The following is a 26,963-nucleotide window of genomic DNA, read 5'->3' as shown; positions in this document are numbered from 1 at the left end:
GGTGCTCAGTCTGGAGCTTCTCTTGGAGAAGCAGCACACAGCCAATTGGCTAATTGAGAGTTGACAGTGTTTCCTATGGAAGCTCAAAAATATCACCCTGCTCTTGTTTCTAGGGCTCGTGGACATTAGAGCATGAGGAAACTGAAAGATTTGTAGAAGAGAGAGCAGTGCGAGAAGCCGGTTGTCATGACAACAAGGCAGGCAGCAGTCACAATGGAAGTGGCAATTGCCCGCATACCCTAAATAAGAGGGACGATTCAGGGTTAAGCACCTCAATAAACAACAGCCGAGTTTGAAACCGAGGCCTCATTAAGTTATTATGTCCAAGAATAATCACTTTTCAAGGACAGTCTTCATAGCAGCCAGGCTCCGGTTTGTTTGCCGGGGCGGTATGTGATGTATGTGCCAAAGCAAATGAACGCAGCCACTGCCTTGTGAGCATAGCTCCTGTTGTTTGCATGCCCAGCATGTGCCAGGCACTCCATATTTAGTACCCACTTCTGTTATCCCCATTTTATAGATGGGGGAAGTCGGAGAGATGAGGAGACCTCCCCAAGTGTATGCAGGGTATAAGCGGCTGAGTGGGGTTTGGGAGCCAGGTCTGGATCGCTCTGAGCCCCATGGTCTTTCCTCTGTGCCAGCCCCTTAACTCCTCCCTAGCTCCCGCCCTCATTGCCTTTCACCTCGACATATGCAACAGCTTTTGGCTGCCCCCCACCCCGACCCATGGTCACTGCCCTCCAATGCCTTTCACCATTGCCAGATGAAGTGCACCTGAAGCTGAGCTGAATCATCATCATTAGAATGTTCTCTGCTCAGAGCCTTAGTTTCCCTTTGCCTGCTGAGTGCAATGTAGCCTGGCATTTAGGGCTTCTACCCAGCCTCACTCTTCCCACTAGCTGCTCTGCAGAGTTCTTTCCACTCAGCCTAAACAGGGCTTGCCTTTTTTATCAAGGCTTTCCTTGCTCCCCACCCCCCACGAGAGGCCCCACCACATCACTTACTCAGTCACCTGTTCCCTTCTAGCACTCGCCTTCTAGGACACTTACGTTGTTTTGAATTTGTATTTAATGGCCATGAGGTATCTCTGCTATCACACTGTGACAGCTTAAAGACAGTGTCAGGAAAGACTAAGACTGATCCTAACTGGAGAGAGCTTTACAGAACACCTGTGAGGGGTGAGGTAGTGGGGAGGTTGAACTGCTGTTGCAAAGAGGCCTCAGCTGATTCCCTGGACTGCTCTGGAGCTGGGATGGCCCTTCAGATATTGCAGTGAGAGGCATTTTCCTCCTGCATCAACCAGGTACCAGAGGCAGGCTACCTCCAGCAAGGGGCAGAGACCTTGGCTGGGGCCATGTCCTTCCACAGAAGGAAATTCCTAAAGAGGCACTCACCTGTGAGCCTTCAGTGGTCACTTACCCTGGCAGCTGGAGGATCTGGTGTCAGTCCTTCAGGGAGATTCCATGGGGCATCACAGCAGCCTCTACAGGCAGGGACCATACGCCTTATTCATCTGTCAGATTTACTTGGGGCAGCGGTCCCCAACCTGTTTGGCACCAGGGACCAGTGCTCCTATGAGAATCTAATGCCTGATGATCTGAGGTGGAGCTGAGGCGGTGATGTTGGCGCTGGGGAGCAGCTGCAAATACAGATGAAGCTCCGCTTGCTTGCTCGCTGTAGCGCACCTCCTGCTGTGTGACCCAGTTCCAAACAGACCACGGACCGGTACCAGTCCGCGGCCCAGGGATTGGGGACCCCTGACTTGGGGAACCTAAAATAAAGGCTCCACCCCTGGGTCTTCTGGTAGTAGCATGGGGGTTGGGCCAGAAAACTTGTATGTTTAACAGGTTCTCTAGGTCAGTACAGAGTGGAATTCTGGGTTGGGACCTGAGACTGCTTTCCTAACAAGCTCCTGAGTGATGCTGACGCTGCTGGCCAGGTTTGCAGAGGTTGGCAAACCTTTCTGTAAAGGGCCAGATGGTAAACATTTTAGGCTTTGTGGGCCACATGCTCTCTGTTGCAACTACTCAGCTTTGCTGCTTTTAGCACCAAAGCATCCATAGACGATACATCAATGAATGAGTGTGGCCCACCCCTGTAGTAGGTGATACTGAGGCTCAGCCAGCTTTAAGCGCTACTGCTTTTAGCTACGAGGGCAGTGTGGACGTGAGGAAAGAACCAGGCTTGAAGTTACTAGTCTCAGCCCTCAAACACAGCTCAAATATCTCAGCAGGTAGTGAGCCCTTAAACAGTGTTTGTGGAATGAACAAATAAATGGGATTAAGTGCATTTCTCACCTTGAAGGCAAATTTTAAAAGTTGTGAGACTATTTCTGATAACATTAGGTTATTAAGGTATTAGATATTTTATTATGCAAATCATGCTCTTGAGCCGTGTGGGATTTGGGAGGTATCATGGCACCACCCAGAGTAAGGCAGGGGGTTCCTGGTTCTCCCAAGATCTCTCTCTGCCTCAGGCTCCCAGGAATATTGGGATCCTCCGTCCCTTCACCTCAGGTCACTGTTGATTCAGAGGCACCAGGGCAGCTGCCAATGGCCCAAGTTCCTTTTCCCAGCTGGCCCTCCACATTTCTTCTGAGGATGTGGAGCTGCTGCCGGGAGGTGTGAGAAATAATCATCTCCCCTGTGTGTCTCTGAGCTTCACTCACCTTTCCTTAATCGGCAGTTACTGCCACAGGCTGTGGAGTTGGGAGTGTTTAAAGAGTCACTGTATGTCTGGTCATTTGTGGGTTGTGGGCAGCCGATGAATGGGTTGCTGTTACGACGTTCACTTTTCTGAATCAGGTGTTCCTGTGTAGAGACAGGCCTCAGAAAACATCCAGTGAACTTAGAGAAAAAGGCATCATTTAAAGAGAGTTGCAAAAAAGAAAAAAAAAAAGTTTACAAAGGGAACCAGGGAGAGTGTGCCCTTAACTTTTGTTCTTTTGTATGTGAATTCAAAATGCAAATACTGACTACAGGATTCTTAGAAACCCAAAGTCCCCTAGCCATAAACAAAAAATCAGTGGGAAATATAGCAAAAAATTATATGAGAAGGTGATTTAAACACATTCACACACACACACACACATAGATACCTATACACACACTAGACACTTTATCTTCAGCCGAGCATCGTCTCTTCACAGCAGACATCTTGGGGTTGCAATTGCTCAAAACAATTCTGGAACCCCTTAATTGTAGCCTCAGGCATTTTTAAACATAACATTTCAAACACATATCAATTTAAAACTTTAAAATTACACAAACACATATTTCAAACATACATATAAGTTGGGAGACTTATATATAAGTATCACGAGCTCCCACGTAGCAGCCATTGAGCCTCGACAGCGCTCGACGCATGCAGATCTCGTTCCATCTCTACCTCCATTTCCCTTCACCAAGTGGATTATTTCGAAGCAAATTTCGGAAGTCATGTAACTTGATCCATAAATACTTTAGGATCTCTAAAAGATAACGACTCTTTTAAACAAGAGGTAAGATTAAACCATATGAAATTGTCATTTTCATAGGTCGAAATGGTCATATCAGCAATTCTATGTTTCAGCCTAACATGTAACCATGATACCATTATCACACCTTAAAATGAATGAAAATTCCTCGAATGCAGCCAAAATTCAGTCATTATTAATATTTCGCCAGAGATACCACACATGTATTTTATATAATTGGTTTGTTTGAATTGGGTTTAAACAGTGTCTGCACATTGTATTTTTTGATATTTATCTGATTATCTCCCATTTTTGTGATGTTAAGATGGGCTGAGACAACCCAATCCACCCATTGTAAAGTTCCTCTTAGCTTTCAGTCACTGATAATCATTGTCTACGTGAATTATTTCATTAGGAATTGCAAAATGGTGTTATTCTAACATTTCTTCAACATTAATTAGCTAGAATTCTTTTTTAAAGAATAACTTTTCCTGATTGCCCATTTGGTTTCCACGAAAAGGTGGAGTAAATGTCCACTTCTTTCCCATTAATTATCAGTTCTCGGTTTGTTCCCTGGTTTCCTCCAAAGGTGGAAATATTACAAATTCATGGATTTTTAACATATCTGGTGGCACTTAATTCATCACACTTATTATAATTTTGCGTGTGTTTATGCTCAAATTGTCCCGTCTTGGGCTAATGAGAGGCCCTCTGTCTGATTCCGGTTTACACAACTCCAACTTGCTTTCTGGGGTGATACATTTTTATAGGCTTATCTTGTCCTTTTTCCTGTTGCTAGACTGGAATTGGCCATTTCTCTGAGGAGTCCTGATTCCTTGAATTGAAATAGGATATTTCAGCACCACAGCCTCAGCACCCAGGAAGGTCGTTGCTGGGTCGATTGTTGTATATAGACCTTTTCGATGGACAGAGTTAAGAGTTATTTATTTTCTTCTTTAAAAATATAGTATAATTGTATAGATATTATCGATTCAAAATTTTCAATTGTAGCACTTCCTTAATTTTTTAAATTTTATATTAGTTTTTTTTTTTTTTAGATGTTGAAAATCCTGGTTCCTAACAGCATTATAGGTACTCATTTGCTTTGTCTTGCATGTCTAACAATATGACTACTGAACGTATTTTAAGATGTTTGTGGGGTATTTTTTGTCCTGAGGCTATATCCCTATAATAGAGATATATAGTTAAATGGCTATGTTTCAAAGTCACTTGAAATAATTGTTTGCTGTGTGTTTAAGCCATCAACTTGCTAAATAGATTCATTTGTTTGATTTTGTGGCAAAATGGTTGTTGTTGTTTTATTTCACTTTAATTTTGTTTTATATTTAGGTAAAAATATTTGCACGGTTCCAATGATAAATCTATAAAACAAGAAGTTTTAAGAAGGCTAACTTTCATCTCTGCCCCCTTTTGTCCTCCTATAGATAACCATTTTATTAGTTTTTGGTTTATCTTTTCATTAAAAAAAAAAAAACCCATATATATATATTCACATGTTTTCTTTTTTAAAGATAAAAAGTAGCATACTATACCCTCTGTTCTGTACCTTGGCCTTTTCACTTAATATATTCCAAAGATTACTTCAAAGCGATATAGAGATAGATTCCTCATTCTTTTTTATAGCTACATAGTGCTTCATCGTGTTAAAACAATAGCCTACTGATGGCCGTTGGTGGTGTTCTAGACTTGTGCTATACAAATAGTCTTGTTCACGTGTTTTTTGTTTTGTTTTGTTTGTTCGTTTTCATTTTTACCAGTGTATCTTTGGGTAGATTCTTAAAAGTGCATGGATAGGCCAAGGGCTGAATGCAAATGTAATTTCGCCAAATTCCCCTCCACTGGATTTGTCCCATTTTACATCTCACCAGCAGTGCTTGAGGGTGCCTGTTGTCCAACAGAGTATATTGTCATAGCTTTGCCAACAGAGTATATTGTCTAAGTTAGGGGGTTTTATCACTTTAATAGGTAAGAAATTATAGCTTAGTTTTAATGTGCATCTCTCTGAATGAGGTTGCTGTCTTTTCATGTGATTATGGGCAAATTGCCTTTTCCTCTCTACATACAAGCTGTTCATGTCTCTAGGCCTGTTCTTTTCACCAAGTTGTTGTGAATCTTCATTCTTTTAGGATGACTGAGATCTTTTGAAGAGCAAAAAGTCCCTCAAGTTGTTTGGTGAATAAAATTGTTGGGTTTTGCTGTCAGATGAAGCAGCTGGGGGCTGGCTGGGCAACCTTCTCTCCTAGGACAGTCCCGCGGTTTCTCCATATGGCCTTTCCGCATAGACTAGTTTGGGCCTCCTCACAGCATGGTGGCCTCAGGGCTGTCCGTTTGCATAACTGCTCAGAGCTCTAGCACTTTCCCAGCAAAAAGGGCAGAAGCTGTATTGCCTCTGGTGACCTAGCCTTGGAAGTCACCCAGTGTCACTTCTCTTGCATTCTGCTGGTTACAAGTGAGTCACAACTCTGCCTAGATTCAAAGAGATGGAGTTATACCCCACCCCTTACTGGAAGAACAGCAAGCTCTAGAAGAGCATGGCAGTTTTAAGAACTACGAAAGGTCTAGTATTATATCTGACAAGTTAGCCTTTGACAGTTTCTTGGAAGCTGGTAAGGCACGAGACTCCTGGGTCATAAACAACGGACTGGACCACTGAGGCACAGCCAGCCTTGTGAGCATTAGCGTATTTGCATCAGTTCCCCTTCCCCCCAGATCTCACAGGGGTGATGCAGATGGGTCCAGATAGACTTGCACACGCAGTAGACTGCATTACAGGAGATTTTTCTGCCCATGATTCCACTGAAACACTTCTCACAAAAACGCAGTCAGAGCTTTTGTCCTTGACCTCTCTGCAGCTTTCAGCGCCATCTATCGGGCTAGTCCCCTGTGCCCACACTCTCCTCCCCACTTTGGAAATCGGCCCTCTCCCGCAGTTTCGCCGTCCCCACCACTGCTGAATTTGTCTTCACCTCTGATTATGTCTTCTATGTCTCATCCTCCTTTTTCAGCTCCACTCATTAGGTGCATGACCCTTTACACCCTTCCGCAGCTCTATCTCCTCATTCAGCATGTGTTCTGCTGGTGAATTTATCCGCCCCTCCAGTTATCCCCAGCGATGGCTCCATGATGCTCCGTTCTGGTTCGAGATCCACGTTTCCAATTGCTAGCATGACATTTGACTGCTGTGAGCCAGGTGCCTCAAATCCAGCATAATTGCCCCAAACCCACTTAACCTCTTCTTCTACACGCCCCCCCCGCCTTGCCCCACTGTGTGTTCCCTCTCAGCTTACTGTAGTTACCCTCTGGTTGTCCAGGTGCAAAGCTTTGGAGTTATTTTTGGTTTTCTCCCATTGTTCTATATAACAAATACTTGTGCATTTTACCTACTTTGGGTCAGACGCTATTGTAACATACAACAAAACTCATTGAATACTTGTAGCAACCCTGCGAGGTCAGGTTCCCCCACTTTGCAGATGAGGTCACACAGCACTCACTCTCTTTGTAGCACAAATTTTCTTATAATAAAACACACCCCAAAAGGTCATGATGCAGATTGAATGGTGTAACGTATGTTAAGGACTCAGGTCTCAGTAAGGGCTCAACAAATTCTAGCCATCACTTATCAGGGCTGTGACTACGTACCGCGCGCCCACGCCCTTCCCAACCTACTCCTTAATCTAGTTGTACAAGTTCAACTGTGTCTCTCCAGGTGTCCTATGTCTCTCATCCGAGTAGACCCTCCATTGTTTCCTATGAAATGACCACACGTTGTGGGTACAGGATGCAGATCTGTCTCGGGGACAGGAGGTCATCTTTACACAAGGTCCTTCAGGGACCCAGAATTTACACTTTGGCCACTCCATGTAGTGCTTGAGTCTTTGAGTCCACTTGCTTCTGTAACCACAGAAGCACTTGATTCCGCCACCCTCTTCTCCTGAAACGCGGCAAGGTTACCCTTTGGTTGTTTTTGTTCCAGAGAGTGGGAGACTGAGACTGAGAGAGAGAAAAGGAGGCAGGAGCTGAATACTTGTCATTGAAAGAGAGCAGCAGAGAGCCCTGCTTTTCCAGGTTGCTTTTTTCCATGCTCAGGAATACTTTCTTTGTCGCCAGGGGACCTCCTTAAATCAGGGTTTGAAAGGGAGAAGATGTGTGGGTGGGGACCGGGAAGGCCTGATGGCGGATATCATTTTTCGGAATGGGCAAGGACACAGGTTAAGAGGTTCTCCCATAGCTAGCATGTTCAGGACAGGGGGATAGTGATTTACTGTCATCCAGGAAGACCTGATTTTATTTTTTTTTAAATTTGCAAAGTGATTACATATATATATTTGAGGGTGTCTCTGAGTTGTTGAATTTGTTCAAACTGAATGATCACATTAACCATTAACGAGGTGCTCGTGCCTCTTTAAAAGCCTGGTAATAATCCTCTTAAAAGAAAATCGTATCTATTTAATTTCTATCTTTGCGTATAATGCTAAGTACAGCATCTAAACTGGATTTATACTCCACCATGCCAAAAGCGACTTAGCTCGCCACAGTCACAGGACCCATTAGGATGCTTTCTGCCTAAATGGACTCTGAAAATACGCATCTTATAGGCTAATTCTAATGATTGGTTCCTAAGACAAATCGAGAATCTAACTCCTAAGAGTGGTAACTGGGGTGGAATGTGATCCTTTTGCCTAAATGAGTCGTGTAACTCCACAACTATGCCCCAAATGGTGCCATGAACATTTATTTAGTTACCTAAATTTTAATTTGATTTAATGCAGGTTTTACTGTTGGGTGATATAGAAATAGATGTTATTGAAAGGCTTGAGACTGAGATAGATCAAATATTGACATTCTCCCAGTCAGGGAAGTGACCTTACTTTTTACCCTAAATGAATGAGTTATTTATTTATTCAGCAGTTAGTTAGAGAGCACTTGCGAAGTGCTAGACATTGTCCTAGGCACTCAGGAGAGATCAGTGAAGAGCCCTTATAGCGCTTACCTTGTAGAGCATTGCTTTCTGTTAGAACTTCCTGTGATGATGGGATGTTCTGTATATGCACTGTTTAATGCAGTAGCTTTGGCCATGAATCACTTGAAATGGGGCTGGTGCAGTCCCATTAACATATTCTTTAAGTCTTAAATTAACATATTCTTTATGTTAATTTATATGTATGTAGCTTAGTGTAGCTAGTGGCTGCCATTTTGGACAGCAGAGGTAGAAGACGTGATAAATAGGAAACTGATTCATGTAGTTAATTACAATTGTTGTTAGTGCTGCAGAAGAGAGGCCAGGTACTATGGGAAAATTAAAATGGGAAATGTCATCTAATCTAAGGGTTCGCTAAGACTTTTCTGAGAGTTTGACAATTGTGTTAAAAACCGAAGCGTGCTTGGGATTCACTAAGGTTGGGGTTGGTGTGGGGAACATTTTTAGCAAAAGGAACAGCATGTGCAAAGGCCTTGGGGCAGGAAGAACGTGGCACTCTCCAGCTGCTAGAAGACAGCCAATGCGATTGGAGCATCGCGAAAGCAGAGTAGGAGGAGCAGGACTGAGGAGTAGGGGTGGGAGGCTGGATCACGTAGGACCCTGTTGGCCTTGTTAAGGATCTTGGACATGATCGTAATAGCAATGAGAGGCTTGGGAAGGTTTTGGGCAAGAAAGTAACTTGATTCAAATACATGCACAGACTTTAGAGTCAAATAGTTTCTAAAAGGCTTGCTATGAAAATCAACAGTTCTCTGTTATGCTTCCCAGTTTTTCAGTTCCCTGGAGGAAACTACTTTCAACTCTTTCAGCCAATTTCCTTGGTCTTTACTCCCATGTCTCTAAATAATATGCAAGTCTTATTCCTTCCTGATGTTTCCGTTTAAGTCCTGATCTACTGATTGCCCATGTGGAAGGTGAGGTTTTCGCTGTTTCATCTCCACCTCCCAATACAGTTGTAAGATAATTTGGTTAGATCGATGTTCATTGTCTGTATTATTATGACTTTGTAAACACTAATCATAGATGAACTACATGATATGCTGTGATAACTTTTCCTTTCACACAATATTTTTGCTGCGCTAAGAACTGTTTTTAGATTTGAACTCATCACTCATTCACATGAAACTGCCCTCTTGTGTAAATCTATTTTCAACATGTTTGAGCACATTAGGAATTCTTTCAGTCGTTTTCTTTTTGAAGAAGTTGCCCTTGGAGTTCTCCGACCTGCTCCAGTCTGGACTGGTTGCTCTTCATGCTACCTGCACAGCTCTTGGCTCGAATCTGTCTTATCCCCTTGGCCTCTCTCTTGTGTCGAATCAATGCTATATTTCATGAATCCTGTGCCTTCCACTTTCTTGGTTGTTTCTTTTATTTGGCCAAGAACATCCTCAAAGAACTTCCTGTGTGGGACCTAATATTTTCTGAATCTTTGCATTTCAAAAATTTCTTTATGTTCTCTATTTAATTGACAGTTTAGATATAAAACTCTAAAATAGAGATCGTGTTACTTTAGAGTTTTGAAGGCATTGCTCCTTGTCTTCTAGATTCCAATGTTGCTCTCTAGAAATTTGATGTTATTTTGATTTGTGATCCTTTATTTGAACTTCATGCCCGCCATTCCCCCATGCCTTCCCTCTACCCTCCTTCTTCTCTCCTGTGAGCCTTTTTTCATCTGGAACCTTAGAGCTTTCAATTAGAGACACATTTTCTCAAAAGTTATTGTTTTCTTATAGACTAGTCCTCTCATTTTCTTGTCGCTTCTCTCCTATTTTCCATCTCTCGTTTTCGCTCTATTTGGGGGGAAGTTTCCTCAACATTATCTTCCAAATTTTCTGTTGAATTTTTCATTTCTCCTACCTTATTTTTAATTTCTAAGAATTCTCCTTTGCTTCTCGGAATGTTCTTTTTTTATAGCATCCCATTCTCATATTTTAGATGCAATCCGATGATGATTTTAATTAGGTCGTTTCTCCATACAGTCTTCATTTCTTCATGTTTAATTTCCCCCTGTTTGTTTTGGTGCCTGTCTTTCATATGGAGGCTTCTTAAATGTCCGGTGGCCCTGGCTGTTTGCTCATGTGTGAGGAGAGGGCACTAAGTTCAATGACCAATTCTCCACGAATAACCTTGCCTGTTGGTGAATCCACTGCACGCCCCCAGCTTTGGTTCTGCCTCAGCTTTGCTGCAGCTCTAAGGCACTGTTAGTCCAGGCTTCTCTTAAGCGCAGATGTCTGGGCTTCCCTTTAAATCATTTTTTGCTGTCCTCAGTCTCTCCTTGGACTTCTGCTGTGCTCCTCCTGTTTCCACTCCAAGCCCTGCCCCTGCCCTTGTCTGCTTCTTTTTTCTGCATGGGGCAGTGTATAGTTTCAGCAAACTTTTCTAGACTGCATTGAAAATAATTGTCTGATAGTGGTTGGGTGATTGTCATGTGTCTTTTTTTTTTTTTTTCAAGAGGAAAGAGTATTTGACTAATTAGTTTTTGGCAAGTTCTTCTTTCATCGAATTGGTTTTGGGTGAATTATTTTTTGACAAAATGACCCAGAGGCCTAACAGCACATGAAAGAAAGCATCTTTTGCTTTAGGCAGTCAGTAGAAGATCATGGGGATTAGGTAGCCTGAATCCTATTCTGACTCGCTTCTTATTCAGTGAGGCAACTTTGTATATCTCCTAAGCTCCAGTTTCTCTATAAAATGGGGCTATTAATGCCAGCTTCCTAGTGTAAAGATTAATTGACTCCAGAGATAACTTAAACAGATTTTGCTTTTAAATTATAATCTACTTAAAAATGTACACATTAAATTAGGTAAAGCTACTCCTTACAGCTCATAAACAATCATAAAACAAAAGCTGCTTACGAAGGAAAGATCCACAAACTAGAAAACCAGTAACATTCTGAATAATAACATTAATTTAATAGAAAATTTTGTAAAAACCGGATTGCCCCTGTTGGTTCTCGTGATCAAAAGATATGTTTGCCGATTTCCCACTTCACTTTTGTCCACCTGATGCTTTTAATTTCGGAGCACAGTGGACCATCATTTAAGTCATCTTCATTACCACGGTTATGATTCATTTTAACAGCGATACCAGCTTTCACCATCCACTCCACCAACTGCAGGCTGGAACCTCTAAGAAAGGGAACCGTGCACCACATCTGCTCCCAGTGGGTGTGCCATCGTTTTCAGCTCAGCACCCCTGTGCTGGGTGATGATTCCAATTCCCACCCTTTTCTCTACTTAAATGACTCAGAAGTTTTCATCCATGATGTCATGTACGTAGTGAAGGTATTGTTTATACCAAGAAAGTCTCCTTTCTTCCTACTTCAAGACTGTTAAAGGAGTTGGCACCAACACGACCTTAACAAAATATAAACGTGGACACCAAAGAGCAGAAGTCTACTAAGTTGAGATCATCTGGATGAGCACAAATATGTGTATTTTTTTCACAATTACCATCCAAATGGAAGCATGAGACTATACCCTCAGTCCCCCAGGAGCTTGCCGACCCCTTTATTTTTAGGCACACTGATCCAAATGTAAGCGAGCATTCAGTGTGTAGTAGGCACTTGGTAAAGGAAAGTTTTTATGCAGTTTATGTCAAAACTATCCACTAAGTCCAGAGATTTCAAACCTGTATATTTAAGGTTAAATCAACTGGATTTCAATGATGTCATGTTTCAAAATATTTAAGAGATTAGGAAAAATATTACTCAATTTACACCTTGACAAAATTGAATTTGAATTTGAATCTAAGTAACTAGCAGCAGTGGTGCCAGAAGTCAGTAAAACGATCTGCGGGATGCAAAATTAGTTACGGTCCTGGCCCCACGGTCCTGAAATTCTCATAGGAACAAAATGCCCTTGAGGAATTACTTTTAGAAACCCATTACATAAAGGACAAGGCTATGAAAAAGACACTATTCTTACAATGAACGAGAGCTGTCCTTGCAGGTAACACTAGTGGCCTTGCTCCGAAAACAATCCTGAAAATGAAAATGACTCAGCCAGGACACAGCACTGCTTTTGGAGGATTCAAACCCCAGATGCTGACAGCTTATTAGAGTCCGAAAGGGGACTGGGTCCTGAATTTACTGCTCCAGCCTCCTCCATCAAGATGGGCATCGCGCAGGGAAGGACAAATATACAAACTCCAATCTGGTTGTCAGGGAAACCCCTCCAGCATATCACCAAAAAAAAAAAAAGTGCCTGTCTGCTCTAGGAATAAAGGAGAAAGTCATTGGTGAGTTTGGCGAGAACAAACTGAGTGAAGGCCGCAGCTTCCCATGTCAGGCTCAGCCAGGGGCCCGACCGCAAAGCACATCTCGTGTGCCACCTGGGAACGGCTTCCTCCACAGGGCTCATGGCACAGCTGCTGCTCTTCCAAGACCTTGGGCCTCTGCATGCCAACTAGCTCATTTTCTGTGAGCTAAGTTGCAGAAGAGGGCCCGAGGAAGCCCTGGACAAATGTGTTTGGAAATGTATAACGTGCAAAGGGTGATTCAGAGCTGTTTGGACATGGAAAAGACCTGAGGTTACAACAAGCCACTTCTTTTTTTTAATAGGTACTTTCTTTAAAAAAATTTTAAATATATTTTTAAATTTTTCGATTTGAGTTGGCATACAGTATTATGTTTCAGGTGTACAACACAGTGATTAGACATTTTTATAACTTACAAAGTGATCACTCCAATAAATTTAGTACCTATGCATAGTTATTAAAGTATTATTTACTAGATTCCCTGTGCCGTACTTTACCTCCCCATGACTATTTTGTAACTACTAATTTATATTTCTTAATCCCTTCCCTCTTTTTATCCCCCTCAGACTCCCTCCCATCTGGCAACCATCAAAATGTTCTCTGCATCTATAAGTTTGTTTTTGTTTTGTTTGTTTATTTTGTTCTTTAGATTCTACATGTAAGTGAAATCATATAGCATTTGTCTTCCTCTTCTGACTTACTCCGCTCAGCACAAACCCTCCAGGTACATTCATGCTGTTGCAGATGGTGAGATTTTATTCTTTTTTATGGCTGAATAATATTCCATTGTACATATATGCAGCCTCTTCTTTATCCATTTGTCCAATGATGGACACCCAGATTGCCTCCATATCTTGGCTATTGTAAATAATGTTGCAATGGACATAGGGATTCACAGAGTAGTATTTTGGGTTTCTTTGGATAAATACCCAGGTGTGGGATTACTGGATCTTTTTTTGTCTTTTGTAATAGCCTTTGTTTTAAAGTCCGTTTTATCTGGTGTAAGTATTACTATCCCACCTTTTTTTTTTTTTTCATAGACTATCTTTTTCCATCCCTTTGCTTTCAGTCTATGTGTCTTTCAATCTGAAGTGAGTCTCTTGTAGGCAGCATATATAAGGGTCTTGGTTTTTTATCCATTTAGCTACCCTATTTTTGATCGGAGCATTTAATCCATGTACACTTAAAGTAATTGTTGATAGATATGTAGTTATTGCCATTTTATTATTCATATTTTTAAATCTTTTTTTCCTTATCTTCTTAAAGAAGACCCTCTAACATTTCCTTTAATATTGGTTTGGTGGTGATGAACTCTTTTAGCTTTTTCTTGTCTGGGAAGTTCTCTCTTTATCTGTCCTTCAATTCTAAATGATATTTTGCTGAGTAGAGTAATCTTGGTTGTAGTTTCTTACTTTTTGTCATTTTGAATATTTTGCGCCAATTTCTCTGGCCTGCAAAGTTTCTCTTGAGAAATCAGCTGACAGTCTTACAGGAGCTCCCTTGTAGGTAGGTAACTGCTTTTCTCTTGCTGCTTTTAAGATTGTCTCTTTATCTTAAACCTTTGGCATTTTAATTATGGTGTGTCTTGGTGTGGGCCTCTTTAGGTTCATCTTGTTTGGGACTCTGCACTTCCTGGGCTTGTATGTCTATTTCCTTTGCCAGGTTAGGGAAATTTTCCATCATTATTTCTTGAACTCGGTTTTTAATTCCTTGCTGTCTCTCTTCTCCTCCTGGTACCCCTATAATGCGAATGTTGGTGTGCTTGATGTTGTCCCACAGGCCTTTTAACCTATCCTCCTTTTTTTGGATTCTTTTTTTCTTATTGCTGTTCCAATTGAGTGTTTTCTGCTACCTTATCTCCTAAATCGCTGATTCGAGCCTCTGCTTCATATAACCTACTGTTGATTCCCTCTAAGGTATTTTTCATTTCAGTTATCGTATTCTTCATTTATGGCTGGTTCTTTTTTACGTTTTCTATCTCCATTTTATGTTTCCTATCTCTTTTTAAAAGTTCCGAGTTCATCTATTCTTCCTCTAAGCTCATTGAGCATCCTTATAACCAGTGTTTTGAACTCTGCATCTGGTAGATTGCTTGTCTCTATTTTATTTAGTTCGTTTTCTGGAGCTTTGTTCTATTCATTCATTTGGGATGTATTTTTTTTGTCTCCCTATTTTGGCTGCCTTCCTGTGTTTGTTTCTATGTATTAAGTACAGCAGCTCTGTCTCCCAGTCTTAGGAGAGTGGCCTTTTGTAGTAAGTGTCCTGTGAGGCCCAGTGCATAGTCTCCCTGGTCACCTGAGCTGTGTGCTCCAGGTATCTCCCTTGTAAGGGGTGTGTGTGCCCTCCTGTTGTAGTTGAGCCTTGGTTGCTGTTTACACATCAAAGGAGCTGATTGGTTGTGAGGACTGGCCAGTGACTACAGTGGAGGAGCTGTTATACAGGTGCTGACCCTACAGAGCAGGATTCCCTTTATCAGGGCTCTGGTGCCTGCCCAGGCTGCCCTCTAGGTGTGTCATCCTCAGATGCCTCCCCAGATGGTGCTCTGGCTCAGTCAGAAGCCAGCCACCAGGTGTGCCAGATCCAGGGCCTCTTGGGAGGGGCCCTGCTACAGGGCAAGTTCAACCACAGCCTGTGTCCTGCCTGGGGCCATGAGTCACCAAGCAATTTGCAGATGGCCACCACCCAACACTGGGTTTAGAGATACTTTGAGAGTCCAAGCCACAAATCAAGGTCGGCTGTCACTAGTGCCAGGCTTAGGGTTGCTCAGCAAAAGGTATGGGGCATGCTGAGGCCAGATGCTGCTTGTTTGGAGTTTCTGAACTGTTGAGAGATTTTAGAAAAGTTCGCAGCATGAACCAAGACAGGCTGTTTGTATGGAAAAGCCACAGGAAGCAGCTTGGGTAGGTCCGCAAATTGGGTGGAGTTGGTCCTCAGGGAACCACCAGGGTGCTGGAGACTCAGATATGGCAGCTGCCTTAGTCTGCAGGCTGGGAGGGGCGAGTGCTCAACAAAGGAACAATAATGCATGCCAGCACTTCTGATTTGGAGAAAGCCGCCCCTCCAGCCATTGCCCTGAAGCCAGACAATTCAATTCCTCCTCCCTGTGTGTCTCTAGCACCTTTTGAGCTGCTACCCCAGTGCTAGAGCTCAGAGCAAGTGAGTCCGTCAAAGAGTGAGTTCACCTGTGAACCCTTTAAGAAGTGTGCCTGGGACTCCGACAGCCCTTCGTCTCAGCCACAGTCTCTGCTGGTTTTTACAGGCAGAAATTGTGGGGACTTCTCTTCCTGGCACTGGAACCCTGGGCTGGGGAGCCTGGTGTGGGGCCAGGACCCCTCACTTCTCTGCGGGATTTCCGCAGTTGAGATATTCCTCCCGATTTTTAACCACCACATGTGGTATGGGACTAGCATATTCCATATCTCTGCCCCTCCTGCTAGTCTCGAGGTGGCCTCTCCTGTCTGTCCCCAGTTGTAGGACTTCTGTTCTTCTAGACTTCAGGCAACTCCCAGTGATGGTTCTGTGGTTTAGTTGTGATTTTTGAAGTGGTCGTGAGAGGAGGCGAGCACAGCATTTACCTATTCCACCACATGGATTAGAAATCTCAGCAAGCCACTTCTTAAGACTCATTCCAGGAAGGTATCTGGGCCATGTCCTGTGGTTAGATGAACTTAGGAAATGCTCCATACTGTGAACTCCTCTTAGAGAGTCACGATGTACTTTAGCATATTGAAGGCTATGAGAAGTCCTATGGTAAATAAACATGTTTACTTGAACAGTGGCCCCAAACCTAGGTCAACAATCCTAATCTCCAGAACCTACGAATATGACAAAAGAGTAAATATTATCTCATGTGACAAGAGATGTGATTAAGTTAAAGATCTTGAGAGTAGTGGCTCATCCTAGATTGTCAGTATTGGCTCTAAATGCAATCACACATAACCTTAAAAGAGAGAGGCAGAGGGAGTCCCAACACCATGCACAGAGGAAGAAGGCCATGTGAAGACAGAAGAAAAGATTGGAGTGATGCAGCCATTAGCCAAGGAACAGAGGGATGTCAACAGCCACCAGACACTAGATGAGACAAGGAAAGCCAGAGGGAGATGGCCCTGCCCCACTGACACCTTGAGTTCATACTTCTAGCCTCCAGAACTGTGAAAGAATAAAGTTCTGTTGTTTAAGCAACCAGTGTTATGGTAATTTACTATAGTAGCTTCAAGAAATTAATATACTTTTGTCCAAATTTATGAAGTCATAACTTTTTCTCACAGAACACCAGTTATTGATTCTTTAAACTTAAAGTTCTGAGGAATCCATTCTGGACACAACAGTTGAGATGAATTTTTGAATGACTAATCCACTGTGGCATCACTGAGGAAGTTTAGAAGTCTGGGTCTGTCCCTCAGCTACTGGCGTCCACAAAACGGCCAACAGCTTGAGGCCGTGCCACGTGCCTCCCTTTGGTCCTTCCATCAGAAAGGGCATCCTGACATGTTTGCTGCCTCTTACCCATGTTATCTATTCATACTATTTTATACTTATGAGATGTAATATTCAGACCTTGCTAACATTTCTAACTATTGCACAAGACATACATGCTCTCACAGATGTGCCATCTTAGCTTCAAGTGTTTCTGTGTTCTCTCCCAAGGTTGTCTTATAGGGGGAATTCTCTTTCTAATGCTGGACTACACAAAGTGTGTCAGGATGCCTAAGGACGGAAACTACTCAGAGGGAGGGCTTCACCTGTTCTTTTATTCCCTGTTAAATGCAGTGCTCACACTGCTCTTAGGTGTTGCCTACATTGCTTTCAGCTCTCTGCATGGAGGTGACCACTTCAAAGGACTCTGTGGTCCTATGCTCCAATGTGGTGCTGCTTTCTCAGGGGAGGATCTACACCTACAGTTGGACCTTTGCAGAGGATTTCTAGGTCACTTGCTCAGCAACTTATCCCTTTAAAAACTGTTCTGTGGGCATGAGGGCAGAAGTTTTTACTGTCTATTTAGCCTTTCTCAACTCTATTCTGACTTCTATGTATTAATGCTATTAAAGCTTACCAAAGGCAATGTCTTGGGGGGACAAGGCACTCTATATAGGTTAGAAAGTATACCCTCAAATAGGAAAAACTGTCAGGGTCTCTAAGCCAAGAATCTTTTTTTAAATTTATTTATTTATTTATTTATTTATTTATTTATTCATTCATTCATTCATTCATTCATTCATTTATTTAAGAAATGATTTTAATTTTTTTCCCCATCCACCTCCTCCCTCCTCCCTACCCTCTGGTAACCACTAGTCTATAGTCCATGTCCATGAGTCTCTGTTTGTTTGTCCTGTTCATTCATTGCTTTTAGGTTTATACCCCACATATAAGTGATGTCATGTGATTTTCAACTTTTTCTGACTGGCTTATTTCGCTTAGCATGATTATCTCAAGGTCCATCCATATTGTCGCAAATGGCAGTATTTCATCTCTTCTTATGGCTGAGTGATATTCCACTGTATAAATGCACCACAGCTTCTTTAGCCAATCATCTACCATAGGACACTTTGGTTGTTTCCATGTCCTGGTCACTGTGAATAATGCTGCTATGAACATCGGTGTGCAAATATCGTTTCAGATACGGGTTTTCAAGTCTTTGGGGTAAATACCCAGTAGAGGGATTGCTGGATCATATGGTAGATTGATTCTTAGTTTTTTGAGAAACCTCCATACTGTTTTCCATAGTGACTGTACCAATTTGCAGTCCCAACAGCAGTGCATGAGGGTTCCTTTTTCTCCGCATCATCTCCAACATTTGTTATTACTTGTCCTGTTGATTATAGCTCTTCTAACAGGTGTGAGACAGTATCTTATTGTGGTTTTGATTTGTATTTCTCTAATAGCTAGCGATGTTGAGCATCTTTTCATACATTTGTTGATCATTTGTATGTCCTCTAGGGTAAATGTCTGTTCAGGTCTTCTGCCCATTTTTTGATTGGATCGTTGGATTTTTTGTCGTTACTGAGTCATATGAGTTCTTTGTATATTTTGGATGTTAGGCCCTTATCGAAAGTGTTGCTTGCAAATATATTTTCCCATTCGGATGGTTATTTCTTTACCTTGTGATGGTTTCTTTTGCTGAGCAGAAGCTTTTTATTTTGATGTAGTCCCATTCATTTATTTTTGCTTTTACTTCCCTTGCCTTTGAGGTCAAATTTATAAACTCCTCTTTAAGTCCAAGGTCCTTGAGTTTAGTTCCTATGTTTCCTTCTACGCATTTTATTGTTTCAGTTCTCATATTCAGGTCCTTAATCCATTTTGAGTTAATTTTAGTGTGTGGTGATAGACAACAGTCTACTTTCATTCTTTTGCAGGTGACTTTCCAGTTTTCCCAGGACCATTTATTGAAGAGGCTTTCCTTTCTCCCCTGTACGTTTTGGCTCTTCTGTCAAAGATTATTTGCCCATATAAATATGGATTTACTTCTGGATTCTCGATTCTCTTCCACCGGTCCGTGCATCTGTTTTTCTGCCAATGTCATGCCATTTTGATTACTGTCGCTTTGTAGTATAATTTGAAGTTGGGCAGAGTGATGCCTCCAGCCTCGTTCTTTTTTCTCAGGATGGCTTTGGCAATTTGGGGTCTTTTGTGCTTCCATACAAATCTGATGATTTTTGTTGTTGTTCTATTTCTTTAAAAAATGTTGATAGGATTTTGACGGGGATTGTATTAAATCTGTGTAATGCTTTAGGTGATAAGGTCATTTTAACTATGTTGATTCTTCTAATCCAAGAACATGGAATATCTTTCCATTTCTTTGTATCTTCTTCAATTTTCTAAGCCAAGAATCTTAAAGTAGGAAATTTCCTTCTTCCATCTTTGTTGCATGGAATTATGCAGGTTGATACCTACCCAGGATGACTCCAGGACAGAGCCTGTCAGAATGTGCCAGAACTGCCTTACCCTCTCCCGTCACTCATCTCTCTGCCCTCGCACAAACAGTTGAAGGCCCAGAGGCTCCTCTTTCTCTCCTTTGACTCAGCTCTAACTTTCTCAAGGCTGAGAAGTGGAGACCTCACCTCCGCCCTCACCCTCTCTCTCTCTCTCCTCAACTCTGTTTTCATTTATTAATAAAACTCTCCAACAGTGTGAACTCTAACAAATGGCAAGTTTGTGCTTGGAAAAGCAAAAAATAAACATTTGAAAGTATGTGCAAATAAGATTGCTGTAAAATGTTTCCTGTTTTCTGGCTTGCTTACGTTCTCATTTCAGGACTGTTTCGTCATCATTTCTGGAAGATATCCTTTTGGCAGTGGTCCCTGACCTGATTCTTCCCTTTCCTACTCATACTGGGAAAAGGAATTCATTTATAAACCTCTTAATTAATAAGGGTCTCAGAAGTCACCACCCTCTGGGCAAATAGACCTCAGCAATTTGGAAGTGGTGCCTTGAAACCTTTTAATTTAATCATTCATATTTACAGTGAGGAAGTTGAAAACTAAATTAAGATCAGCTCCTTTGAATGCCAGGAAACTGCCCTTGGGTGGCCCTGGTCCGGCTTGGCCCCAGTTGTTGGCAGTGTAGTTGCCAAAAAGGCTTTTGAGACAAGGCCTTGGTGGAGAAGACAATCCTTGAGCCACAATGGTGAGCATCATTATTCATTGAACTAAACTTTCTCTGCACCAGGTCCCTGCTATGTATATATATAATCTTCTCAATTACTATTTCTGTTCTGCAGGTGAAGAAATTGAGGCTTGACTGTATAAAGGGACGTTCCCAAGATCACACAGCTGGTAGAGCCAGATTCAAACCAAGCCTGCCTTATTTCAAAACCCTTACCTGAGGCCATAGAGCCCTAGACCTTTAGAATTCATAAGTTGGTAAAATTAAAAAAGAAAAAATATTTGTGTAAAATTAAAAAGGAAAAGTAGGAGAGCGTGTGCACATGCTAATATATAGTTGCTTTTTATTTTGCCATCAGGGCATGAAAAGGCCTGTCATTTTTTACTACGGCCCTTTCATTGGAAAGGATATTTCACATACACACATGCACGCACACATGCGCACACATAAGAAAAAAACATTTTAAATTAATTCAGCAAATATTTATGAACACCTATGATGTGTCAGGCACTGTTCTAGGCACTACAGAATGGAATAATGAAGAAATAAACAAAAAAATTCCTGCCCTCATGCTTAAATTTTATGTAAGGTGTGATGAATTAAAAAAAGAAGAAGAAGAAAAGTACACAGTATGTTGAAAATGAGTGCTATAAGGAAAAAAATACGACAGGGGAGAGGGATGTGAGTGTGAGGGGGAGGAAGCCCTTGCTGAGGGCGAGTGAACACACCAGTCTTGCCAAGAAAGGATGTAGACAGTCTGAGCATGCAAACGTACCCACTACACGGTCCCATTTTTCTCATTGTCTCAGCACTGGGGACCTTGTCCGTGTGACCCAACACTTGGAAACCTCTGTCCTGTGCTATCCCAGGTCCATAGAAGTTGCGATGGGCGGGACTGGCAAGGAAGGGGTCAGGCTCTGCTTCTGGCTTATTTCCTCTCAACCTTTTCCAACTGCGAGTTTTCAATTCCAAGGCTATTGATTGGCTGAGCTTTTATCTTGCCTAAAACATGATCCAAGAAGTTTCTCATTGTGCCTCAATGTAAATCAATATTTCAAAGGAAGAACTGTGAATCAAAAACTTTGGCTTTCTGAGGTGGAGGCTCTAGGGCCCCACCCCACCTCGCTACAGTGCTACCTTCCCTTTGCTAAAGAGGTTGGACCTGGTGAGTGCTGGTTTCTTTTCCCTATGTGTTTCCTGCTTTGTGTGAGAAGAAACTTGACAAAATATCCTTTCATTTATTTTCCTTTGGGTTTTTGTCGTTGTTCAGAGAGCTATTTCTCAAACTCTAGAAATAAGATGGAGGGAGTATTTGGATCTCAGAATTTGTTCCCCTTGATAGCTTCTAACCCCGTGCAAAATCTCCCACCTTCTCAGCAGCCTGGATTCTGCTGGAGCCTGAGTTTCTGGTTTTTATTGAGTACAGCTGCCAATATTCTCACAAAAATGAGTAGGGCAAAGGCAAGTCCTTGGAATCACAGAGTCCAGAGTTCTGATTCTGATTCTACTTCTTACTAGACTGAGACTTTGGGAAGGTTACTTGAACTTTCTGAACCCTAGTTTTCTTACCTGCTGTATTGCGAAGTAAAAGTATTTACCTCATTGGGTTGTTGTGGGTATTAAATGAGAGAACATACAATAATTAAATTTATTGAGAATTTATTATGTGTCACACACTACTCTAAGTGCTTTGTATGTATTAACTACGGATGGGCATCTACTTATGATGGCTTGACTTACGGGTTTTCGACTTTACGAGGTACAAAAGTGATGCACATAATAAATTACATAAGAGCTACAACACTTTAATCATAAAATAGGCTTTGTGTTAGATGATTTCACTCAACTGTAGGCTATTGTAAGTGTTCAGAGCATGTTTAAGATGGGCTAGGCTAAGCTATGATGTTCAGTAGGTTAAGCATATGGAATGCATTTTCGATTTACAGTGGGTATGTATGGATGTAATATCATCATAAGTTAAGGAGCATCTGTAGTTGAATTCTCCATGAACTCTTTAAAATAGAAGCTGTTATTGTTTTCATTTTACGGAAGAAGGAACCGAATCATAAAGAAGATAAGTAGCTTTCTCAAGGTCATCCTATGTTCCTGGTACATAGAGTGATGGCTTTCATTAATATGGTCTCTTGTGGAGAAATTGGAAACCACTTGATCTACCCTCGTCATCTGAGCTTATCTTGGAGCTGCTACTTAATAGGATAATTTCATTAATGCCAAAGGAATATATCAAATATATTTCTCAAAATGTTGATAACTTAATTCTCATACAAATAGCGAGCAAGTATAACTATCTACTTAAGTCATTAATGAGGGTCACAGCGGGATGATAAAACCAAGTCAAAAGAGAATATGAGAGTGTAGTTATTAAAAGGGCAACATGAGGGATCCATGTGCAGAAGGAACTGTTCTCTATCTTGACTGTGGTGATAGATACATGACCTGGGAGAAAATTATATAAGAATAAATACAAATACACAAATGAGTACAAGTAGAATTGGGGAAATCTGAGTCAGATGGGTGGATTGTACCAATGTCAACACCCTGGATGTGACCTTGTACTATTGTTCTGGGGAAACTGGTGAAGGGCACACAGATCTCTCTGTCTTCTTTCTTACAATTGTATGCGAATCTACACATGATCTCAAAATAAAGAGTTTAATTAAAAAAAAAATAGCTCAGATGACAAGAGAATATGAGAAACTGGTTGTTGTTTTAAAAATAGTGGAAAGAATGGATTAAGGACCTGAATATAAGACCTGAAACAATAAGAAAATGCATAGAAGAAAACATAGGAACTAAACTCAAGGACCTTGAACTTAAAGAGGAGTTTATGAATTTGACCTCAAAAACAAGGGAAGTAAAAGCTAAAATAAGTGAATGGGACTACACCAAACTAAAAAGCTTCTGCTCAGCAAAAGAAACCATCACAAGGTAAAGAGACGACCATCCGAATGGGAAAATATATTTGCAAGCAATGCCTCAAATAAGGGCTTAATATAAAAAATACACAATTCATACAACTCAATAACAACAACAAAAAAACAATCAAATAAAAAAATGGCCAGAGGACCTGAACAGACATTTCTCCCTAGAGGAGAAGATGCTCAACATTGCTAGCTATTAGGGAAATGCAAATCAAAACCAAATGAGATACTGTCTCACACCTGTTAGAAGAGCTATAATCAACAGGACAAGTAATAACAAATGTTGGAGATGATGTGGAGAAAAAGGAACCCTCATACATTGCTGGTGGGACTGCAAATTGGTACAACCGCTATGGAAAACAGAAGTTCCTCCAAAAACTAAGAATTGATCTAGGGGTGGCTCCGTAGTATAGTAGTTAGCATGTCTTTTTTACACGCAGAAGGTCCTGGGTTCATGCCCCAGGAGAAGCCACAGACCATACCCTGGGTGCTCCAAGGCCTGGGTGCACTGGGCTCCCTGGGTGCACCAGGCCCCAGGTGCACCAGGCCCCCCGAGTGTGCGGGGGGTGCCAGGCCCCGGGGGCACCAGGCCCCAGGTGCACACCGCGAGCATGTGGGAGGAGACACCCCACTTTCAGAGATCCAGTTCTTAAGGGGAAACGGCAACATTCATAGGTCAGGGGTGGAAGTGGGAGGGGGGAGGAATTAAAGAGGAGAAGAAAAAAAAGAATTGATCTACCACGTGATCCATCAATCCCTCTACTGGGTATTTACCCCGAAGACTTGCAAACCCGTATCCGAAAAAATATTTGCACACCGATGTTCATAGCAGCATTATTCACAGTGACCAGGACATGGAAGCTAAAGAAGTTGTGGTACACATATGCAATGGAAGATCACTCAGCCATAAGAAGAGATGAAATACTGCCATTTGCAACAACATGGATGGACCTTGAGATAATCATGCTAAGCGAAATAAGCCAGTCAGAAAAAGTTGAAAATCACATGACATCACTTATATGTGGGATATAAACCTAAAAGCAACGAATGAACAGGACAAACAAACAGAGACTCATGGACATGGACAATGGCCTAGTGGTTACCAGAGGGTAGAGGGTAGGGGAAGGCGAGGTAGACAGGATAACGGGGGTCAAATATGTGGTGACAGAAAGAAATCTAACTGTGGGAGGTAAGCACACAGTGTAAATATATATATGTCTTACTGTTAAAGTGTACAGCTGAAACTTATTGGATTTTGTTAACCAATGTCAATCTAAAAAAAATTAATTAATTTTAAAAAATAGTGGAAAGAAAGAAAGCTGAAATAAGGTTGCTAAATTAAATATAAAACTTGTCATATCCTATGAGGGAAAAAAACCCATAGCCTTTCAGGTTATCTTCTCTGATAGAAAAGAGAGTCATCACTCTTCAGTTCACAGAATTGTAAGATGTTTGGGCCCGAATCAGTTGTACAAAGTTATATACTCTGGAGCTAGGTTTTTCAACGTCAGCACTACTGGCATTTTGGGCCCAGAAAACTCTGTGTTGCGGGGGACTGTCCTGCACATTATAAGATGTTTGGTGACATCCCTGACCTCTTCCCACGAGATGCCAACAGCTGCCTCCCAGTCAACAACTAAAACATCTCCAGATGTCTGCTAGGGGAAAGTCAACTAAAGTCGACCTAGTTGAGAACCACTATTCTAGACTCAAGGGCCCACAGAGCCAGAAGACCTTCAGGTGAGTCTTCTAGTTGGAAAGTGCTCCTAGTGTGACATTCATCATTTTTTGTCATTATTTTCAAGTTTTGGATAATTGTTCTTCACAAATAAAACTACCATTTACAGAGTCGCTGTGCTGGACAGAAGCACAATACACTATCAGGAGTCACAGACTTTGCGGTACAGGAGACTTAGAGATTCTCTAGTCCTGGTCCAAGCACCTGATTTTACAGCTGAGCAGTGTGAGCGGAGATGGCTTCCCTAAGGGCATGGAGCTAGTTCATGGCAGAGTGCGTTCCATTAAACCTTGTCTTATTCTAGAAGGCATTTTAGGTGATCATCATGGAGTCATTAAAGCTTTTGAGCACCAGTTATGTACCAGATGCTGTACTAGGCTCCAGGCTTGGAAGGTGAGTAACACTGGGTTCCTGTCCTCAAGGAACTGATGGTCTTACTGGAGAGGTGAGGCTGTGTGCAAATCATTACTGGAGATAAACATGCAGCATTGACTGAAAATGATATGGAGGTTACAAAGAGAGAGGGTCATGGTGGCCTTAGGGTCTCAGGGCTTACGAAAGTCTAATGAGGGGAGTCTAAGGGTCCAGGGCAGGGCTGGGCCAGGTTCTGGGATTACTGGAAGCTCCAGAAGAGAATGATAAGAGAGAGGGATGCAGAAATGGGGAGCTGTTAAGAACAAGGAAGCAGATTTATAGCCGAGAGATAAGTCCAAAGCCAGGACAGGGTGGGCTAGTGAGTGGAAGACAACTGGAGCCAGGCAAAGAAAACTAGTGGTTACATCAAGGCAGTGTTTAGAGCATGGAGGTGCCAGTGGCTCGTTGGTATGAGTCATTACGGGTTCTCAGGCAGCCGACTGCACAGGAATCTGAATCTGGATCTTCCAGGCTGGGTGCACCAGAGCTCATGTGCTAGGCCTTGGGGAGGAATTGGCCTCTGGAACTGAGACTTGGGTGCTAATCTCTGTTCAAAAACTTGGCAGGGTGTGAGTTCAGGCCTGGCTGTCACAGGATCGTCATTTACTCAGCTGATTTAAAACTTACCTGATGTAGAGGTACGTTTGGAGTCTGGTCAAAGGGGAGCTGAGTAATAAGAATGTCTCTGTTTTTTATCCAGCCTTCTGTAAAAAGAGGGCACAAGTGTAATGACAGATAACAGAGCAATCTTCCCGTCCCGGGCGTCACCACTCTAAAGCCTGGGTGGAATAGCCTCAAAACCTAATTCTTTCTGCTCTGATTCTGTACTCACCAAGCAACTTTGGCTTGATTTGGTCTTTTATAGCTGATTGGCTTTCCTGGAAAACCATAATTTTAAACCTCAGCCTGGCCCTGATTACTGCAAGGCGATCACTTGACTCAATCTAGATTGGCCTCTTCTCTCATTCCCCTGGTTTAACCAGTCCGCACCTTCACCACCCTACTGGCCATCCCTAGCAACCACCATTCTACACTGTTTCTATGGGTTCAGTTTTTTTTAGATTCCACATATAAATGAGATCCTACAGTATTTATATTTCTCTGTCCTACTTATTTCACTTAGTATAACGCCCTCAAGACTCATTCCTGTTGTTGCGAACGGTAGGGTTTCTTGGTTTCTTTTTATGGCTGAATAATATTCCATTGTGTGTGTATGTGTTTGTGTGCATATACCATTATATATACATATATATATATATATAATCACATTTTCTTTATCCGTTTATTCATGATGGACACTTATGTTGTTTCTATGGTTTATTGGTTACAAATAATGCTACGATGAACATGGGGATGCAGATATCTTTTCAAGATAGCGAGTTCATTTTCTTTGGATATATACCCAGAAGTGGGATTACTGAAATTATATGGTAGTTTTATTTTTAATTTTTTTGAGGCACCTCTATACTCTTTTCCACAGTGGCTGCATCAGTTTACGTTCCCATCAACAGTGCCCAAGTGTTCCCTTTTCTCCACATGCTCTCCAGCATTTGTTA

General features: G+C 41.9%; 1 protein-coding gene across 3 annotated transcripts in view; it reads left to right on the top strand.

Moving 5' to 3' along the window:
- Positions 1-26,963, top strand: part of BAALC (BAALC binder of MAP3K1 and KLF4) — a 94,755-nt gene that overhangs the window by 31,651 nt on the left and 36,141 nt on the right. Inside the window, exon 2 of one of the 3 annotated variants that reach the window (XM_039853606.1) lies at positions 114-298. The exons of the other annotated variants lie outside the window; for them this stretch is intronic. Within the exon in view, the coding sequence (XP_039709540.1) occupies positions 114-136 (23 nt within the window). The 3' untranslated portion in view covers positions 137-298. Of the gene's footprint in view, positions 1-113; positions 299-26,963 lie in introns of those variants that run through there. 3 annotated transcript variants of the gene reach the window in all.

Source organism: Pteropus medius, unplaced genomic scaffold (assembly GCF_902729225.1).
Source record: "Pteropus medius unplaced genomic scaffold, Ma_sr-lr_union100, whole genome shotgun sequence".
Taxonomy (NCBI): domain Eukaryota; kingdom Metazoa; phylum Chordata; class Mammalia; order Chiroptera; family Pteropodidae; genus Pteropus; species Pteropus medius.
The sequence above is the reverse complement of the archived record's forward strand: the minus strand, read 5'-3'. Positions and strand labels throughout refer to the sequence as shown.